We start from the raw sequence: 18,374 nt of genomic DNA on the forward strand, positions 1-18,374 counted from the left end.
GCTATTAGTCTAGCTGTGTTGGGGAGTGGGACTGGTGTGCTGCTCCTCCTAGTAGTTCACCACCACCAGCACCAACCAGAGTCAAAATTGTTACAAAGTATCTTATTTGCACCTGTTAGCTGTTCTGAGCTCTCTGCCAAAAGCTAATTAAGTTAGAAACTGTTTTTTTTCTGGCTGTTCAGTGCAGAGAAAAGAGGGACTTTTTATAAAAGAGGGACAGGGGGTTGAGTGGTCAAAAGAGGGACAGTTGGGAGGTATGCAAGTGCCACCTAGCTGTGTGAGCTTTTTCACATTCTGTCTAAATAACAATAATAATTCCGTGTCCGTAAACATCACCTGAGTGATGTTTTTACAGCAGCAATAATATATTCCGTATCCACTACTGTATACGTTGCCCTTGCAGGCATTGTTTGCCCAGTCTTTAACCAAGTGCCACCTCGCTGTGTGAGCTTTTTCACATTCCGTGTCCAGAAACATCACCTGAGTGACGTAGTGTGATTTCTGCCCTTTACAGCACAAAACGCAGCGCTGTGTCAACAATGTATTTTTCAGATACATTTTTGCCCTTGATCCCCCTCTGGTATGCCACTGTCCAGGTCGTTGCACCCTTTAAACAACTTTAAAATCATTTTTCTGGCCAGAAATGTCTTTTCTAGCTTTTAAAATTCGCCTTCCCATTGAAGTCTATGGGGTTCGCGACGTTCGCGAACCGTTCGCATTTTTGACGCAAGTTCGCGAATATGTTCGCGAACATTTTTTCCGCCGTTCGCTACATCCCTATAGGGGACCCCTTAACTCGAGTATTAGTATAGAAACCATTGCTATGCTGATGTTGCAATTTTCTTTGCTCCAGTCTTAGGAAATGTCCCCTGCTCAAGCCTATTGAAATATATTCATTAAGTGGTAGTTATGGGCAGGCCGGCCCGACACCCGCGGGTTTAAGCACGGGTCGAGCGGGTTCAGGCCCACCTCTTGTGGGTTGCAGGCCAGTTCAGTTTGAGCTCTTCTGCCTGCCCTCCCGCCTGGGACTTTACACTGCCGGCTTCCAGTTTTATAGATGCTCGTCTGTCTTTCCCACTTTTGTAATGTCATCGGCACCTGTTCCAGCCCTCTTCAACCTGTTCCTGCCTTCCCTTTAGGTGTTCCCTAGGCACATACAGCTCCTGCCAAAAGGACTCACCCGTCCCTCATCAGTCTCCTCAGTGCCCCCTACCTAATCCTCGACAGTCTAGAGAACAGATTCCCAAACGTTTTTACCTTGGAGCCACATTCGAATGTAAAAAGTTGGGGAGCAACACGAGCATGAAAAAACCTCTTGGAGGTGCCAAATAAGGGCTGTGATTGGCTATTTGGTAGTGTTATGTGGACTGACAGCCTATAGGAGGATCTTTTTGGACACAAATCTAGTTTTGATGCAACCAAAGCTTCCAAGCCTAGAATTAAAAAAAAAAAACACCAGCTTTGAGGCCACTGGGAGCAACATACAAGGGGTTGGGGAGCAACATGTTACTCATGAGCCACTGGTTGGGGATCACTGCTTTAGAGGGACAATAATTGGCAGATATTAATAGTCTGACTGTTTCTGACATAACTTCATGAATATAAAGAATTAATTCCTCCACTAAAGGGTCAGTTAAATCTTTATATAAACGAATAACGTGCATTTCTCTATTTTTATCCTATAACTACAAATCTATCTGAGTGTGCAGCATTGCTGTTTCCAGGGTGGGCTGCAGGGCAGGGTCACTGATATTTTCATTATTATCTGGGCTCATCATAATAAACTTCCCTCGTGTCTATTTCACGACTGTCATCGAAAAGCATCAAAATAAATACTTGCCCCTCCCTCTTTGCTTTTTTTTGGGTGACAGGTGCCCTTTAACACTCTACTGCACTTGTGCACCCGCGTGAAAAGAATAAGCAGCGGTAAGAGGATCGCTCCATAGTTCTCATTGGGCTGCTGCAGTTTTCTGCAAACAGGAGCACCTACCCGGGTATCAGGTCTCCTTTAACCAGCAGGAGGGTATCACTCAAATCATTGAGGGGCCGATTCACTAACTTCGAGTGAAGGATTCAAAGTAAAAAAACTTCGAATTTCAAAGTGTTTTTTGGGCTACTTCGACCATCGAATGGGCTACTTCGACCTTCAACTACGACTAAATCGTTCGACTATTCGATAGTTGAAGTACTGTCTCTTTAAAAAAAAACTTTGACCCCCTAGTTCGCCATCTAAACCCTACCGAACTCAATATTAGCCTATGGGGAAGGTCCCCATAGGCTTGCCTAAGTTTTTTTGGTCGAAGGATATTCCTTCGATCGTACGATCTTCCTTCGATCGTACGATCAAACTATTTGTGCTAAAATCCTTCGACTTCGATATTCGAAGTCGAAGGATTTCAATTCCCAGTCGAATATCGAGGGTTAATTAACCCTCGATATTCGACCCTTGGTGAATCGGCCCCTGATTCTCCCAGTCCCACTTGAGCCACAGCAAGGTGAATTATTTTTAGGGATGCGCCAAATCCACTTTTTTGGATTCGGCCGAACCTCCGAATCCTTCGCAAAAGATTTGTCTGAATACCGAACCAAATCCTAATTTGCATATGCAAATTAGGGGTGGGAAGGGGATTTTTTAAACTTGATTTCCCACTCCGCCCCTAATTTGCATATGCAAATTTGGAATTGGTTTGGCGTGCCGAAGGATTTGTCCAAATCCGAATCCTGCTGAAAAAGGCCGAATCCTGAACTGAATCCTGAATTCAGTGTATCCCTAGTTTATGTAGCAGGGTTTCTAACAATTCAAGGGCACCTTTCTTGAAGCATAACTGCGCCATGTCATAACGCCCGTAGTTCGAAGAAGGATGCACCCTCCTGGCTTCAGCAGAGAACCGAGGCGAGAGATGACATTCTGCATCCTGTTAGAGCAAAGTGATTGCAAGCAGTGTGTCAATCCTAAGCAGCTTTGTACCACCCACACAGTCCGTTATCCCTAGGAAGTCAGGATATCTAACTCTAAAAGGCTGCTGAGCCTAAAGCCTGGTAATAGCAGTCTTAAACTGCAAATATCTCAACTGATTTTTGGAGTTTTGATCCCCTTTGTCGAACATTTTCCAACGATCCGAAAAAACTGTTAGCTCTAACAAATCGGGGTCGGTATTATAAGAATCCTTCACTTCTCAAAGAAATGCGCAACAAGTATTTACAAGTGTTGAGAGAACAAACAGGATAAAATATTCATTTTTTCCCCCCTATAAGAAATCTGCATAATAATCCTTTAAAGATTTACATGTTTAGAGCCTCCAGGGTCAATTACATATTGTTTGCATGTGATGCAGGTGCCATCCTTTCATATGCAAAGATATTGCACATTTATTATTTTATCTGTTTACGGAATGGCCGATGTTTTTGTCCTGCCGCTCACAGCTGTAATGAGAACTAAATTAGCAGCTTCTCTCCCATCACCCCGAATGTCCCATAGTATTTGCTTTCATTAAGAGGTTTAGCATAATGTGAATATATGGGCAAAATTAAATGTCTGACAATTTAGGTGGACAATTTCATTCAATGTATTGCGTCAGGTGCAAACGTACTCATGGGAAGGGTCATTCAAAATCAAAAACGAATTTTGCACCATTAAATATTATAATATTTAAATAAGCCATTCATTTTAGAAACCATATTTTAAATGCAATTTATTTTTCCCAATGAAAGAAAATGTGATTCTATTCAATGTTTACGCAATATTAAACATGAATGAGGCTAAAAATTGCATATTTTATATAGTGAACTTATTGCACGAGGCTAAAGTTTGAGCTTGTCAATAGCAGCAATGATCCAGGACTTCAAACTTGTCACAGGGGGTCACCATCTTGGAAAGTGTCTGTGACACTCACATGCTCAGTGGGCTCTGATTGGCTGTTGAGAAGCTAAGCTTAGGGCTCGTCACTAATTATCCAGCAGAAAATGAGCTTCCCTGGCTGTAATATAAGCTGATGCTACAGGTTTGCTGATTATTCAATTCTGATGCTAATTGCACTGGTTTCTGTGCTGCCATGTAGTAATTATCTGTACTAAAGGAGAATTAAAGCCTAACTAAAGAAGTAGGTAGAAATGTTGTACATGATGTTTTTGGCTTCTGTACCAGCCCAAGGCAACCACAGCCCTTTAGCAGTAAAGATCTGTGTCTCCAAAGATGCCCCAGTAGCTCCCCATCTTCTTTTCTGCTGATTCACTGCACATGCTCTGTGCTGCTGTCACTTACTGAGCTTAGGGACCCACTCACAATATACAGTACACATAGAATAGAAATGTCACAATATAAGGCTGATTAGTAATTAATACACATAATTACTACATGGCAACACAGAAACCAGTGCAATTAGCATCAGAATTTAATAATCAGCAAACCTGTAGCATCAGCTTATATTACAGCCAGGGAAGCTCATTTTCTGCTGGATAATTAGTGACGAGCCCTAAGCTTAGCTTCTCAACAGCCAATCAGAGCCCACTGAGCATGTGAGTGTCAGACACTTTCCAAGATGGTGACCCCCTGTGACAAGTTTGAAGTCCTGGATCATTGCTGCTATTGACAAGCTCAAACTTTAGCCTCGTGCAATAAGTTCACTATATAAAATATGCCATTTTTAGCCATATTCATTTTAAGGGTTTAGTTCTCCTTTAATTACTAATCAGCCTTATATTGTGACATTTCTATTCTATGTGTACTGTATATTGTGAGTGGGTCCCTAAGCTCAGTAAGTGACAGCAGCACAGAGCATGTGCAGGGAATCAGCAGAAAAGAAGATGGGGAGCTACTGGGGCATCTTTGGAGACACAGATCTTTACTGCTAAAGGGCTGTGGTTGCCTTGGACTGGTACAGAAGCACAAAACATCATGTACAACATTTCTACCTACTTCTTTAGTTAAGCTTTAGTTCTCCCTACTAAAAGATAAAGGAATGGGTCGTGCAACATGGATAGCACTGGTCCTGCAGACGTACATTATTGTTATCGCTACTTTTTATTACTTGTCATTCTCTTCAGGCCTCTCCTATTCGTATTCCAGTCTCTTATTCATATCTGTGCATGGTTACTAGGGGAATTTGGACCCTAGCAACCAGACTGCCAAAACTGGAAACTGGAGAGCTGCTGAAAATAAAGCGAAATAACTCAAGGTGAACTGTTTCAAGGGCTTAATAAAAGACAGATGGTGGTCTGAAACGGTTAAGTATAAAAATAAAAACTGGGTAAATAGACTGTGCAAAATAAAAAAATGTATCTAATATAGTTAGTAGCCAAAAATGTAATGTATAAAGGCTGGAGTGACTGGATGTGTAACATAATAGCCAGAACACTACTTCCTGCTTTGCAGCTCTCTTGCTTTCCACTGATTGGTTACCAGGCAGTAACCAATCAGAGACTTGAGGGGGGGGCACATGGGTCATATCTGTTGCTTTTGAATCTGAGCTGAATGCTGAGGATCAATTGCAAACTCACTGAACAGTTATGTCCCATATGGGCCCCCTTATAGTCACTGACTAACTCAGAGTTAGAGAGCTGAAAAGCAGGAAGTAGTGTTCTGGCTATTATGTTACACATCCACTCACTCCAGCCTTTATACATTGCATTTTTGGCTAACTAACTATATTAAATACATTTTTTTATTTACCCAGTTTTTATACTGAACTTTAACGTACAATTTCCATTCACAGGGCACTGGTTGGCCAAAAATGGTTTCCTCCACCAGAAATGTGGATCACGTGTAAATATACTAAATATAAATATAGCCATGTGACTGAAATCTATATGACTAATGCTCATACTGACTAGTCTGCTTGCTGACTCAAGATAAAGTGACTGGGATACGTTCCTATTTATAATATAGTCGGCAAAATAAGTCACAAATTCTTTCCACTTCCCTGAATTAAACCAGCTTCTCGGCCAGTTTATTCGGTCTGTTGCCCCCAAGTTTTTGTGTTACGGAGGAAAAATTCAGCCACACTTATATGTCAATAAAAATACGAATTAAAGGGCCCCAATGGCAGAGGATGGTCTCAACATGGGACACGTGATTAGTGGGCCATGAAAGGGGCTTATGGTCAATGGGCTGTGTTTTGATGGATTATAGGAGGAGTTTGGCATTATATGGTTGTGGCTGGGGTGGAGTGGGGTGAAGTTCAGCATAATTGGGGAGTAACTGGGTGGATCAGGGTGTGGCTGGACATACAAGGGCCAATGGGGTAGCCTGCTAACTTAGAAGCATGTAAGTCCTGATGGTGGCCCTGGAGCTTACAATTTACAGCCTGAGTTTAGCAGGAACTGTTGTTTCCAGGCCACAGCATGAGCATCATTTAGAAGTGGTTTCCCCTTGTTGATGACTTGGTTGGTCACGGCATCATCAATGTATCTGAAATGTCCAACCCCTTTATGTTTCTCATCCAACAGGAATAAAGATAATTCGGAATAGAAAAAAAAGATGGCATCCGTGGTCACCCAAACAAAAGCAACTGTCAGTGTGCGATATTGCAGAAAAAAGCAGCGCAGAAGAGGCATCCGCCCAGGCCGCGCTTAGTTACACTCCCCTGATCTAACCAAACCAAGACCTTTTTTTTTCTTGAGCTAAAAGGGAAACTAAAGTGACTCCAGGTCTCTAACTTGCAAGGACCACACCTGGTGTCCCTTTAATTTCCATTTAGCTTAAGAAAGAAGTGGGAATGTATCAGTCTCGCAAGGACCACACATGGCGTCCATTTAATTTCTATTTAGCTTAAGAATAAAATGGGACTGTATTTGTCTCGCAAGGAGCACACATGGCGTCCATTTAATAACCAGATAGCAGCTCCCTAACACAAGATAACAGCTGCCTGGTAGATCTAAGAACAACACTCAATAGTAAAAACCCATGTCTCACTGAGACACATTCAGTTACATTGAGAAGGAAAAACAGCAGCCTGCCAGAAAGCATTTCTCTCCTAAAGTGCAGGCACAAGTCACATGACCAGGGGCAGCTGGGAAATTGACAATATGTCTAGCCCCATGTCAGATTTCAAAATTGGATATAAAAAAATCTGTTTGCTCTTTTGAGAAATGGATTTCAGTTCAGAATTCTGCTGGAGCAGCACTATTAACTGATTCATTTTGAAAACATTTTTTTTCCCATGACAGTATCCCTTTAAGAATAAAATGGGACTGTATCTTTCTCGCAAGGAGCACACATGGAGTCCCTTCAATTTCCATTTAGCTTAAGAAAAAATTGGGAATGTATTTGTCTCGCAAGGAGCACACATGGCGTCCATTTAATTTCCATTTAGTATCTATTCTGCAAGCAGCACACATGGATCATTACCCCTCCAGTACAACCAACAAGGCCTCTCCCACTGAAGAGCATTATCATAGACCTAATATAAAAATAAAATTATGTTGCATATCACAAGACCCTCGGCAGCTTTTTGCTCTTCTTTAAAGGAAAGGGTTTTAATTAACAATATAAGACTCCAAGCAGGAGCAATTGAGACTCGCCGCACGTGTCTGCCAGCGAGCTCGTCCTGCATCACTCTTCTGCTTGCTTTTGATTGGCCCAACGTCTGCAAAAGGGAGACAATCACAACGGCCCTTTCAGCTTGCCGCGCCCACAGTAGGCAATCAACACCTTTTCCCTACGCACAGACCGGCCCCTATTGAGTGGGTGGGGCCCGCAGGTTACACGTGCTATCACTCGGCCACTCGTTGCTCGCCTCTTCCTGTATTGTTAAATTCTCGCGAAATGAGGGGTTTGCATCGTCCCTCCCCCGTCTGTCAAAGGTCCAATCGCAAATAAACTAACTCCGTTTGCCTCTAGGGCGTGACTTCCAGTTACTGCCACGTGATCTATGTGGGCCAATGATTTCTTGCGTTTCATAACTCCCTGCCAGGCGGGAAATCTTACGCGGTCCCGCCCCTTCCGCGCAGCCCCAGTGAGGGAACTTGGCGCGGGTTCTTTTTTCACCTCTCGCGAACGCGCAATTGCCCCTCGCCCCCCTTCCTTTCCCCTGAATCTCGCGAGAAAACCAGCGGTTTCACTATCGTGTTTACACTAATTAAACCCATTACCCCCGATAATCCGAACCGAGCCGATCCGGGTTAAGTCGGGCGGGGGGTTCCGGAGGGGCCTGGGCAGAAAATTCTCTCACGTCTCCCACAGTTTGATTTATATTCCCAACATTTCGCTGGTTTATGAGGTAAAAAAAAAATCAAAATAATCGGCCCATTTGGTTAAAAAAAAGATATAAATCCAGTCAGGCCTCCCGGGAAGGGGGCGCTACCTCTGGGGGGTGTTTTCCCCCCTCCCGCCCCAACATGACAGGCGAGTCCGTGCCAGGAGGGTGGGGCGTGGGGCTCCGCGCGTAGGAAAGCTCGGGGATTTGCGGCCTAGTGCTGTGAAGTCTGTGAGAGAAGAAGAGAGAGAAAAAGGCGGAGAATCAGGACCCCCCTTCGAGGGGACGAGGCACGAGAGTCTCCCCAAGACCTGGGGCCGAACCACCGAGGCAGAGAGGTAAAATCATCCCGGGGAAAGAGGGAGGGCCGCGGGCATCTTCTCCTCTCCACACCCAGGGCCTACACCCCAGACACGAGCATCCAGCAGCCCCTTTGCAACTCCCAGCAGCAGCCCCCTTGCAACTCCCAGCAGCAGCCCCCTTGCAACTCCCAGCAGCAGCCCCCTTGCAACTCCCAGCAGCAGCCCCCTTGCAACTCCCAGCAGCAGCCCCCTTGCAACTCCCAGCAGCAGCCCCCCTTGCACTGCCCCCCTAACATTACAGCGAAACACACTGATAAAAGTACAAATGTGTTAAAAGTCACACTGTCACACGCTACATGTTGCTGAACTGCATCTCGCTGCATTGGGTTGTGATTGGGGGACGGTTCAAATACAGCTGGAGGTTTGACGTGTCAGATTGATAGAATGACCCCCTTAATCCAAGATGGGCCCCTTCCCATAGACTATTTTTTTTCTAGAGTATTGACATATTCTGCAGAGATTATGCATCACTCCCATCACTCAGTCCCTGCCCCAGTGAGTTTACAATCTAAGGTCCCTATTACATTCCCATCAGCCTATGCACAAGTGGAGCTTACAATCTAAGGCCCCTATCACATTCCTATCAACTCCTGCCCCAGTGATCTTACAATCTAAGTCCCCTATAATATTCCTATCAACTCCTGCCCCAGTGAGTTTACAATCTAAGGCCCCTATCACATTCCCATCAACTCCTACCCCAGTGATCTTACAATCTAAGTCCCCTATCACATTCCTATCAACCCCTGCCCCAGTGAGTTTACAATCTAAGGCCCCTATCACATTCCTATCAACTCCTACCCCAGTGATCTTACAATCTAAGTCCCCTATCACATTCCTATCAACCCCTGCCCCAGTGAGTTTACAATCTAAGGCCCCTATCACATTCCTATTAACTCCTGCCCCAGTGATCTTACAATCTAAGTCCCCTATAATATTCCTATCAACTCCTGCCCCAGTGAGTTTACAATCTAAGGTCCCTATCACATTCCCATCAGTCCCTGCACCAGTGGAGCTTACAATCTAAGGTCCCTATCACATTCCCATCAGCCCCTGCACCAGTGGAGCTTACAATCTAAGGTCCCTATCACCACCCAAGTTGCATCAGTTCATTAACATACATTTATTTGATCCATTGACTACCAGCACTGCCGTCCCCTTCCAGGATCCTGTAGGGTAGAATGGAATTCAGTAATGTAGATTCAACGTTATCCGGTGGAATCAACGTTATCTGCAAACTTGTGTGTCCATGACATGAGTTCTTTGTCATGGCAATCAAGTGGTTAAAGGGATCTTAGTTTCCTGGGTTGGGCATAATAATTGAGTGTTTAATGTAATTAAAAATAGCTGATGCATTAAAATAAGAGATGGTTGAAGACCAGACAAGAGCATGTGATCTCCAAAACAATTCTATAGACCGTCTGTACTTTCTGGAGCAAGGCATGATGCCATATGTACATTGTCTCTGGACTCCAAGAATGATTTCCTAATGGCATCTGACTGTTCATATGAGGCATAATGACTGAATTCTACATTGTCTAGTGCAGAAAACTATGGAGCCCATCCCTTATGAATATTTTAGGTCTGTTTCTTAAAAGTGGTTGTTGGTAAACCTTAGTCTTCGCTTGTTTATGTGGCTTGTGCCATTGCTTTGCCATTATCCTGTTCTTTTGTGATCCATTTGATTTCTGTTCTCTCTATAACTTGGCCCATAAAAAGCAAAGCACCACAGAATATTGTATGGGCAAAGCATTCCTTCACTATATATACATCATTTCATGTTCATGGGTGAACAGGACTACTGCTTAGTATTCACTTTTGGAACGGCAGCCTATTGATGGCTACTAGATACTGATGATGGTTTTTCAGAGGTAAATGGTATAACAGCGTTATCACTTTAAGGGGTTGTTCACCTTTAAATTAACTTAGTATGATGTAGAGAGTGATATTCTGAGACAATTTGCAATTGGTTTTTATTATTTATGATTTTTGAGTTATTTAACTTTTTATTCAGCAGCTCTCCAGTTTGCCATTCCCGCCATCCGGTTGCTATGATCCAAATTCCCCTAGCAACCATGCACTGATTTGAAAAATTGACTGGAATATGAATAGGAGAGGCCTGAATAGAACGACAAGTAATAAAAAGTAGCAATAACAATACATGTATAGCCTTAAAGAGCATTTGTTTTTAAGATGGGGTAAGTGACCCCTCATTTAAAAGCTGGAAAGAGTCAGGAGAAGAAGGCAAATAATTCAAAAACTATAAAAAAATTTTTTTAGGTCAAATGAAAAGTTGCTTAGAATTAGCCATTCTATAACATACTAAAAGTTAATTTAAATGTGAACCACCTCTTTAATGTTGCCTTACAGGCTGCATTTGCCCAGTGGACAGTCCTTTTATATAAAATCAAAATACTCTGTCCTACTATACATGGTTGCATTCTTTTCAGTTTATTTACAGGTTATTGTGGGACGTGTTTTAGTGTGATTGACACAAGACTGGCACTCATGGGCTGATTGTTCTAACCATTTGTATAGTCTGCCTTTGTGGATTCTTTCACCCCCTTGTTGTACAACTTTTTACTAATTAAATCAAGACGGATTGGGGGTTCCAAATAAGGGCTGTGATTGGTTATTTGGTATCCCTCACGTGGACTGTTGGCCTACAGGACTCTATTTAGCAATAAAACTGTTTTTTATGTAATCAAAAGTTGCTAACCTCTAAACCAGTGACTGAGACCTATGGGCCACGATCCAAAACTAGCTCCCCATGTTGTTTGTGATAGGTCTCCACTTTCTAAAGTGAACTGTCCTGCTACAATAGTGAATACTTTTAAGGTTAAAACTAAGTAAGCTTTATCAGAAAGGTCTATATAAATAAACCAGTAAATCCTCAAAGTAATATTGCTCTGAGTCCTCTGTCAAAACAAACAGCACATTTCTTTCCTTCTATTGTGTACTCATGGGCTTCTGTATCAGACTAACTGTTTTCAGCTTAAACCTCCAGGGCTAGGGCTTGAGCATGCTCAGTTTTCGCCTCTCTCCCTGCTGGCTGTAATCTGAGCCCAGAGCTATGAGTGAGCAGGGAGAGGCTCAGGCAGGAAGTGGTGTCACATCAAGCTAATATGGCAGCTGCTATCCTAAACAAACAGACAATGTCTAGTGCTGTTTACTCAGGTATGGTAAAGCATCCTGCAGAATAAATATAGGGGTATAGCTTGCACTATTGTGGCTAATCTATTGGCAATAAACTGCTTCATCCTGCCGGCGATTTACATTTTAGCCAGCGGGAAGGCAGTTTGGGGAGATTAGTTACCACGAAGCAGAGGAGATTTGCACCAGGCCACTAATCTCCCCGAATCTGCATGTGTGCCCTGACCATTAAAATTTTACAAAACTTTTTCTGTCCCACCCACTTTTGATGACATCACTTCCGGGTTGCAGGAACATCACTTCCTGTTTTATGGTCGGTGGGTTGCGGATCAGGTTGCGGGTCCGGTAGTGGATTAAAAGTGGGTAAATATGTGGGTTGTGGGGTCGGGTCTGGGTCTTAGAAAATGGTTCCGCGCAAGACTCTATCCTGTATTGCCTTCAGTGCTTTTACCACACTTGGACATTGCAGAAAACATGTTATTAAGAACAGATAAACCAAAAATTAAGTTTTCCAGCATTTTCTTCCTCTAAATCTTGAATTTACTTGTTCTTTTGAGATGTTACCCGACTCCTGAAAGGGAGTTAGGTGACATGATATTTGAGAACTCTGCCCCTAATTGTTGTAGAGTTTTCAGCAATAAGGGTATGTGCAGTTCTATGCATTCTTCACTTAAAAAGCTGAAATGCAATTTCTTTCTTGCTTAGACCAGTAAAGTGAAAGAGTCTGAAAGTTTAGGGACAGATTTAATTCCGGCCTTTTGTACATATGTCCTTGTAATAGAGGTTTTATCTGACTTCATTACTCTAAGTTATGTAATGATATGGAAGTTGTCACATGCTGCAGATTTGGTCCTGTCCAATCAGCTGTGTCGAGGCACCTTGGCATCTTATAGGGGTTGTTCACCCTAAATTAACTTTTAGTATGTTATAGAATGGCTCACTCTAAGCAGCTTTTCTATTGCCCTTGATTTTATGCAGTCTTTTGAGGTGATATGGCATCTATGTGGACCCATAAATAAAGTAAAAAAAAATAAATAAAGTTTTTTCCAAAAGTGAGTTTTTGCCATGAAAGTATTTTACCAGTGCAGGGCAACCGTACATAATATTGTCATTACTTTAAAACACTTTTGGTGTTGCTGTTCATTTAAAGGATAAGTAAACCTTTAAAATAAGTGTAAAATTGACGGGGCTATTCTAAGCACTTTTGTCATTTACATTCATTATTTTCTTTTGATTCCAAGATATTAAGGGATACATGTACTGTTAATATGAATGAATTTTGTTACAACAGCGCCACCTGCTGGTCAGTTTCCCACCAGTCTGACCACCAAGTAGTCAAGGAAGTTGTCAGGAGAAAGAAAGAGGCTGCTCTGATGTTCTTCTGCTTAGGAAAGATGTGAGAAAGGTTTCTAATTTTATTCCTAAGCAGAAGAACATCAGAGCAGTGCACCTGTTTTTTATGAAACCAAAATTTGCCTCCAAGCCTGGAATTCAAAAATAAGCTCCTGCTTTGAGGCCACTGGGAGCAACATCCAAGGGGTTGGAGAGCAACATGTTACTCATGAGCCACTGTTTGGGAATCACTGGTCTAAACTGTTCGTACATTTAGTTGATACATTTCTTATATTTTCCTGGCTTCCATTAAAGGCAGCTGTTAAAATGGATACAATAGTTGCTTAGATTCAGGAGAAGCTCCTGACAAATGTATCAACTAAATGTTGAAAATTGCAACAGTTCAGAATCTGCATCTGAATTACTGAGCTACCAGAGACAGGAACATTAAAGTTCACCTTTAAGGTTACATTTTATTATGTTATTATTAAAGAATTCTCATTATTTATTTTTTATCGTTTTATAGTTATTTGCCCTTTTCTTCTGATTCTTTGTAGCTTTCAAATGGGCCCTGACTCCCTTCTAAAAAATATATGCTTTGTAAGGCTACAAATGTATTGTTATTGTTACTTTTTATTACTGATCCTTCTATTCAGGCCTCTCTTATTCATATTCCAGTCTCTTATTCAAATCAATGCATGGTTGCTAGGCGAATTTGGACCCTAGTTACAAGATTGCTTAAGATTCAAATTGAAGAGCTGGTGAATAAAAAGCCAAATAACTCGAAAAGAACGGCCAATTCTAAGCAACTTTTCGATTGGTTTTCATTATTTATTTTTTATCGTTTTATAGTTATTTGCCCTTTTCTTCTGACTCTTTGCAGCTTTCAAATGGGCGCTGACTCCCTTCTAAAAAACAAATGCTTTGTAAGGCTACAAATGTATTGTTATTGTTACTTTTTATTAATGATCCTTGTATTCAGGCCTCTCCTATTCATATTCCAGTCTTATTCAAATCAATGCATGGTTGCTAGGGTAATTTGGACCCTAGTTACCAGATTGCTTAAGATTCAAATTGAAGAGCTGCTGAATAAAAAGCCAAATAACTCGAAAACCACAAATAATAAAAAATGAAAACCAATTGCAAATTGCCTCAGGATATCCCTCTCTACATCATACTAACAGTTATCTCAACCCTTTTAAATTTAATTTTAAAAAAATTGAAATGGAAAGTACCTGAAAAAAAGTCTTTCTTTATTTCTGGAAAACAATCTGAAAACAACTCAACTGAAAAAGTGTTTGGAAGGTGAACAACCCCTTTAATCACTTATGGTTTTTCAGCCGTCATACAGCATTTTCTAGCCATGCCTGTAGAATATGAGAAGCTCCTCTGGGGCCACAACTCCTGCCTTTTGGCATTTAGCCTGCTTCCATTTTAATGTTCTTGTTTACGTCTTTAAATCACTACCTGCACCGTGAGAAGCCTGAAACACACGCGTTATGGACGTTTCATTGATTGTAGCGGAACACAATGGAGCAAGTGGAAGAGCAGACACTGCAGAGAGGAAGGAAAGGAGCTGCCTATAAGTTTCCCTCACTTCTCTTTGGCAGCAGATGTTAGACAGAGGTAAAATGGAGTCGGCTCCTGGAGAGACTCCGCAAAAACAAAATAGTCACAGCTCAGGGTAGTGAAGAAAGAGGGGGGAGAAAGAACTTATTCACATATTCCCTAATAGGAATGCGAGGAGGAGAGACGTGCATGTGAAATAAACGTACATGTGCTTTCCGCTGTCCAAAAAAAGGAGCTTTGTCCAAATTGATTTACAGTTAAAGGTGGGGGGGTGGTGCTCGTCATGGAGGGCTCTTGCCATAGTCACACTAAGGATTGATCTTTTTTTTATTGTTTTGTGTGACATAAATGTGATTGAGTCTCATAGAGACGGCACAAGGCAGCCCCCTGTCCCCCAGTGCAGTTACAGGATTCATTTAGGCTGGATAGTAAGTGCCACATTAGTCGCAAGGGCCAAATTCATCGCTTGTCTTATGTTCTCTTTTATATTTTTATAGCTTTTATATTTCATTAGGAAATGGGTGACATCTGTGAATGGGATTTGCGGGGCGCTCATTATGCTTAAATATTATATCAGCCCCTCTCTCTACAAAGTCATTGTGAACAGTAATCCGAAGGCAAAAACATAAACTCCCCATTAAGCAATTGCCATATATTTTTACCTTGCCTCATGCTCCATTAATGCCGATATCTTTTCCTAACTTAGAATCTATGTCCGTCTAGTTCAGGATTGTGTAACTACTGCAGTTGTTCTTTGTCTTTGCCTTTTATTTCACTTATCTGACCTCTATTTTTATAATGTCTGCTTATTGCAGTGCTGAGCATGCTGTAACTTAATAGTGCATTGGGCATTAACTTCTAAATATAACCTTTTTTTTTTTTAGTGAAATACAAGCAGATTATAAATAAGCTTTTAGACTTTTATTTTCGCAATCACCTCTGTACAAATATATAAACACACAGAGAGTTTGACTCAACAAAGAACTTGGGAAACAAGGCATTGGTCTTATACATTAATTACAAACAAATATATAGAGTTTAGGAGCCGAAATGTTGAAATAAAATCACAATTTTTTTTTTATACAAAAGACCTGTGAGTGCAGTTTATTTGTTGTTTGGATACCTATTTATAACCTATCACCCAGGCATTTATTATGCTGGATTGTGAGTGCAACAGCCCGGAATTGATTATTTATATCCACAGGTGACCGCACTCCAAGTAATGTAATGACAAATATAAAGAATCAGTTTCTTTCCCTGATGAAGGTTCTAAGATAGAACCAAAATTTTTGGACTTTTCGGTTGTGCATAAAAAATATGCATTTGTATTGCACTCGCATTAAACAGTGCTCTGCCTTTATGTCTTTACAGTGGAAATGATGGAAGAGTTGCATAGCCTGGATCCAAGGCGCCAGGAATTGTTGGAAGCACGGTTCACGGGGGTGGGTGTTGCTAAGGTAGGTATGATGTTCTAGTTGCTGCTATTGGCTGGGAAAGAGGAGTGGATGTCTGAGTCGGAAAATTAGAGTTTCTGCATGTGATCAGTAGTAAGGAGAGGCTAGATTGACAGTGACTAAATTTAGTTAAATTTAGTTTGTTCTGTCTTGTTTCTGCTGACATTTTAATTGTAAACATTGCTGCTTTTACTTGGGTGTTGTTTGTCTTCTTTATTTTATAAATGTCTGTTTGGGTTAGAGTCCTGCGTGGAAACAATTTGCTAAACCCGACCCGCAACACGCATACTTACCCGCTTGGACCCGCTACCTATTTCCCAAATAATGGGGATTAATGTAAATGAGATGTTGGATAGGCAGGTGTCTGAATTCTCTGGGTTGTATAAGGTGGCCATACAATGGATGATAAAAGCTCTCGACCCGCAACCCGCATACTTACCCACTTGGACCTGCTACCCGACCCGCAAGTACCTTGTCCGCAAGTACCTTGTCCGCAAGTACCTTGTCCGCAAGAACCTTGTCCGCAAGTACCTTGTCCGCAAGAACCTTGTCCGCAAGAACCTTGTCCGCAAGAACCTTGTCCGCAAGAACCTTGTCCGCAAGAACCTTGTCCGCAAGAACCTTGTCCGCAAGTACCTTGTCCGCAACCTGATCTGCAACCCTCTGACATCAAGAAACAAGAAGTGCAGTCCTTGTAAACCAGAAGTGGTATCATTCGAAGTTGGCGTGATCAGAAAAAAAGGAGTAAAACAGAAAGTGCAGTCATTGTAAACTGGAAGTGACATCACTGGAAGTAGGCGGGATCAGGAAAAAAAGAGTAAACTCGCTATTGAGAAGACCTGCAAACCAAGAGAACCGCCGACCCGCATCTATACCCGCTCCCGAAACTTCTACCTGCAACCTGCAGTTTTTTGCGGGTAACCCGCAGGTACCCGACCCGCTGCAGGACTCTAGCCTGATGTTGCCCACAACAAGGTGGGCATATTGGGAAGAGATCTGCTCGTTTGGCAAGATCACTAAACTGGCGGATCTCTCTATGTATGGGCACCTTAAGTGTTTATGGGAAGCTGGATATTCGTCCGTTTTTGCCAAATTATTCAGACGTGTGAGTGACTTCATTAAGAAAACAATAAGGGCAAATTTATCAAAGGTCGAGGTGAATTTTCAAATTCAAAAAATTCAAATTTCTAGCTATTTTTTGTGTACTTCGACTAGGGAATAGTCCAAATTCAATGCGAACTTGAAAAAAATTAGAATATCAAATTTTATGATGTACTGTCACTTTAAAAATTCGACTTAGACCATTCGCCATCTTAAACCTGCTGAACTGAAAAACTTTGATTCGAATTCGATCGGATGCGCTATTACTTTGATTCGTACGATTCGAATTCGGCCGAATATGGACCTATTGTATCGGAAACTGACCTATTCGGCCAAAAAAAAAAAACAAAAAAAAACTTCGATTCAATTTCAGTTGGTTGTTTTGAATTAAAATTTTGAAGTTTTTCAAATTCGAAATTCGACTCTTGATAACTATCCCCCTAAATGTATAAACAAATGCCCTTAATCAATTTTTTTTTTAACTAGAGACTTTTTAAGGAGTTGTTACGGTAAATGGTTTCAGTCTATCCCTAATCGTGTAGAGCAACTTCTATGTATTTGTTCTATCATATTTAAGTGAGCACCATACCATTTGTTTTTATCTTTCCATTATATTTCTTAGGAACATATTAAAAGCCGAAATTTGCACTTATGTCATTATTTTTATTTTCCCTTTAGCTTGCAGTTTCAGGCTTTATGCATAGCTTATGTGTCAATGCAATTTTGATCTAAATTAGTGAATTCAGATTTCATTGGATTGTGACCTGCATCTGATGTTGGACTTGGTAGTACCAATAGTGGGTATTTATTATTACAGCTTTTCTTGCTTTACTTTTAAGGCTCCTCTAAACAGCGAATCCTCCAACCAAAGTCTTTGCAGTTTGGGTTCTCTGAGTGACAAAGAACTTGAGGTGAGCAATTCTGTGTAATTTACTAAGTATTTTTATTTATTTAATTTATTTATATATTCTTATGAGTTTATATCCTTTGCTATTGGCACCGCAGAAGAACATATGGTACTTTCTATCCCTGTTGTAGCTTGACCCAATCATCCACCCACTGGTGGGTTGTTCCACACTCTAATGAAACCAGAGGGCCGCATCAATCAACTTAATCTTCTAAACAAATATACATACCAACAAAAAATGATGTGAATTCCTAAGAGATTAAGATTTTGATTAGGCTTTTGCAACATTTTGGGGATGCACAGAAGG

The 18,374-nt window shown here is 41.5% G+C and overlaps 1 protein-coding gene across 4 annotated transcripts in view; it reads left to right on the top strand.

The window, feature by feature from the left end:
- Positions 1-7,916: 7,916 nt before the first annotated feature.
- Positions 7,917-18,374, top strand: part of tlk2.S (tousled like kinase 2 S homeolog) — a 38,974-nt gene continuing 28,516 nt past the window's right edge. The window contains exons 1-3 of one of the 4 annotated variants that reach the window (XM_018238125.2): positions 7,917-8,530; positions 15,977-16,062; positions 18,000-18,071. In XM_018238125.2, the coding sequence (XP_018093614.1) occupies positions 15,982-16,062; positions 18,000-18,071 (153 nt within the window). In that variant the 5' untranslated portion in view covers positions 7,917-8,530; positions 15,977-15,981. The remainder of the gene's footprint in view (positions 8,531-15,976; positions 16,063-17,999; positions 18,072-18,374) is intronic. The other 3 variants (XM_041579258.1, XM_018238123.2, XM_018238124.2) reach the window with 3 other exon arrangements.

The sequence above is a fragment of the Xenopus laevis genome, chromosome 9_10S (assembly GCF_017654675.1).
Source record: "Xenopus laevis strain J_2021 chromosome 9_10S, Xenopus_laevis_v10.1, whole genome shotgun sequence".
Classification (NCBI taxonomy): Eukaryota; Metazoa; Chordata; class Amphibia; order Anura; family Pipidae; genus Xenopus; species Xenopus laevis.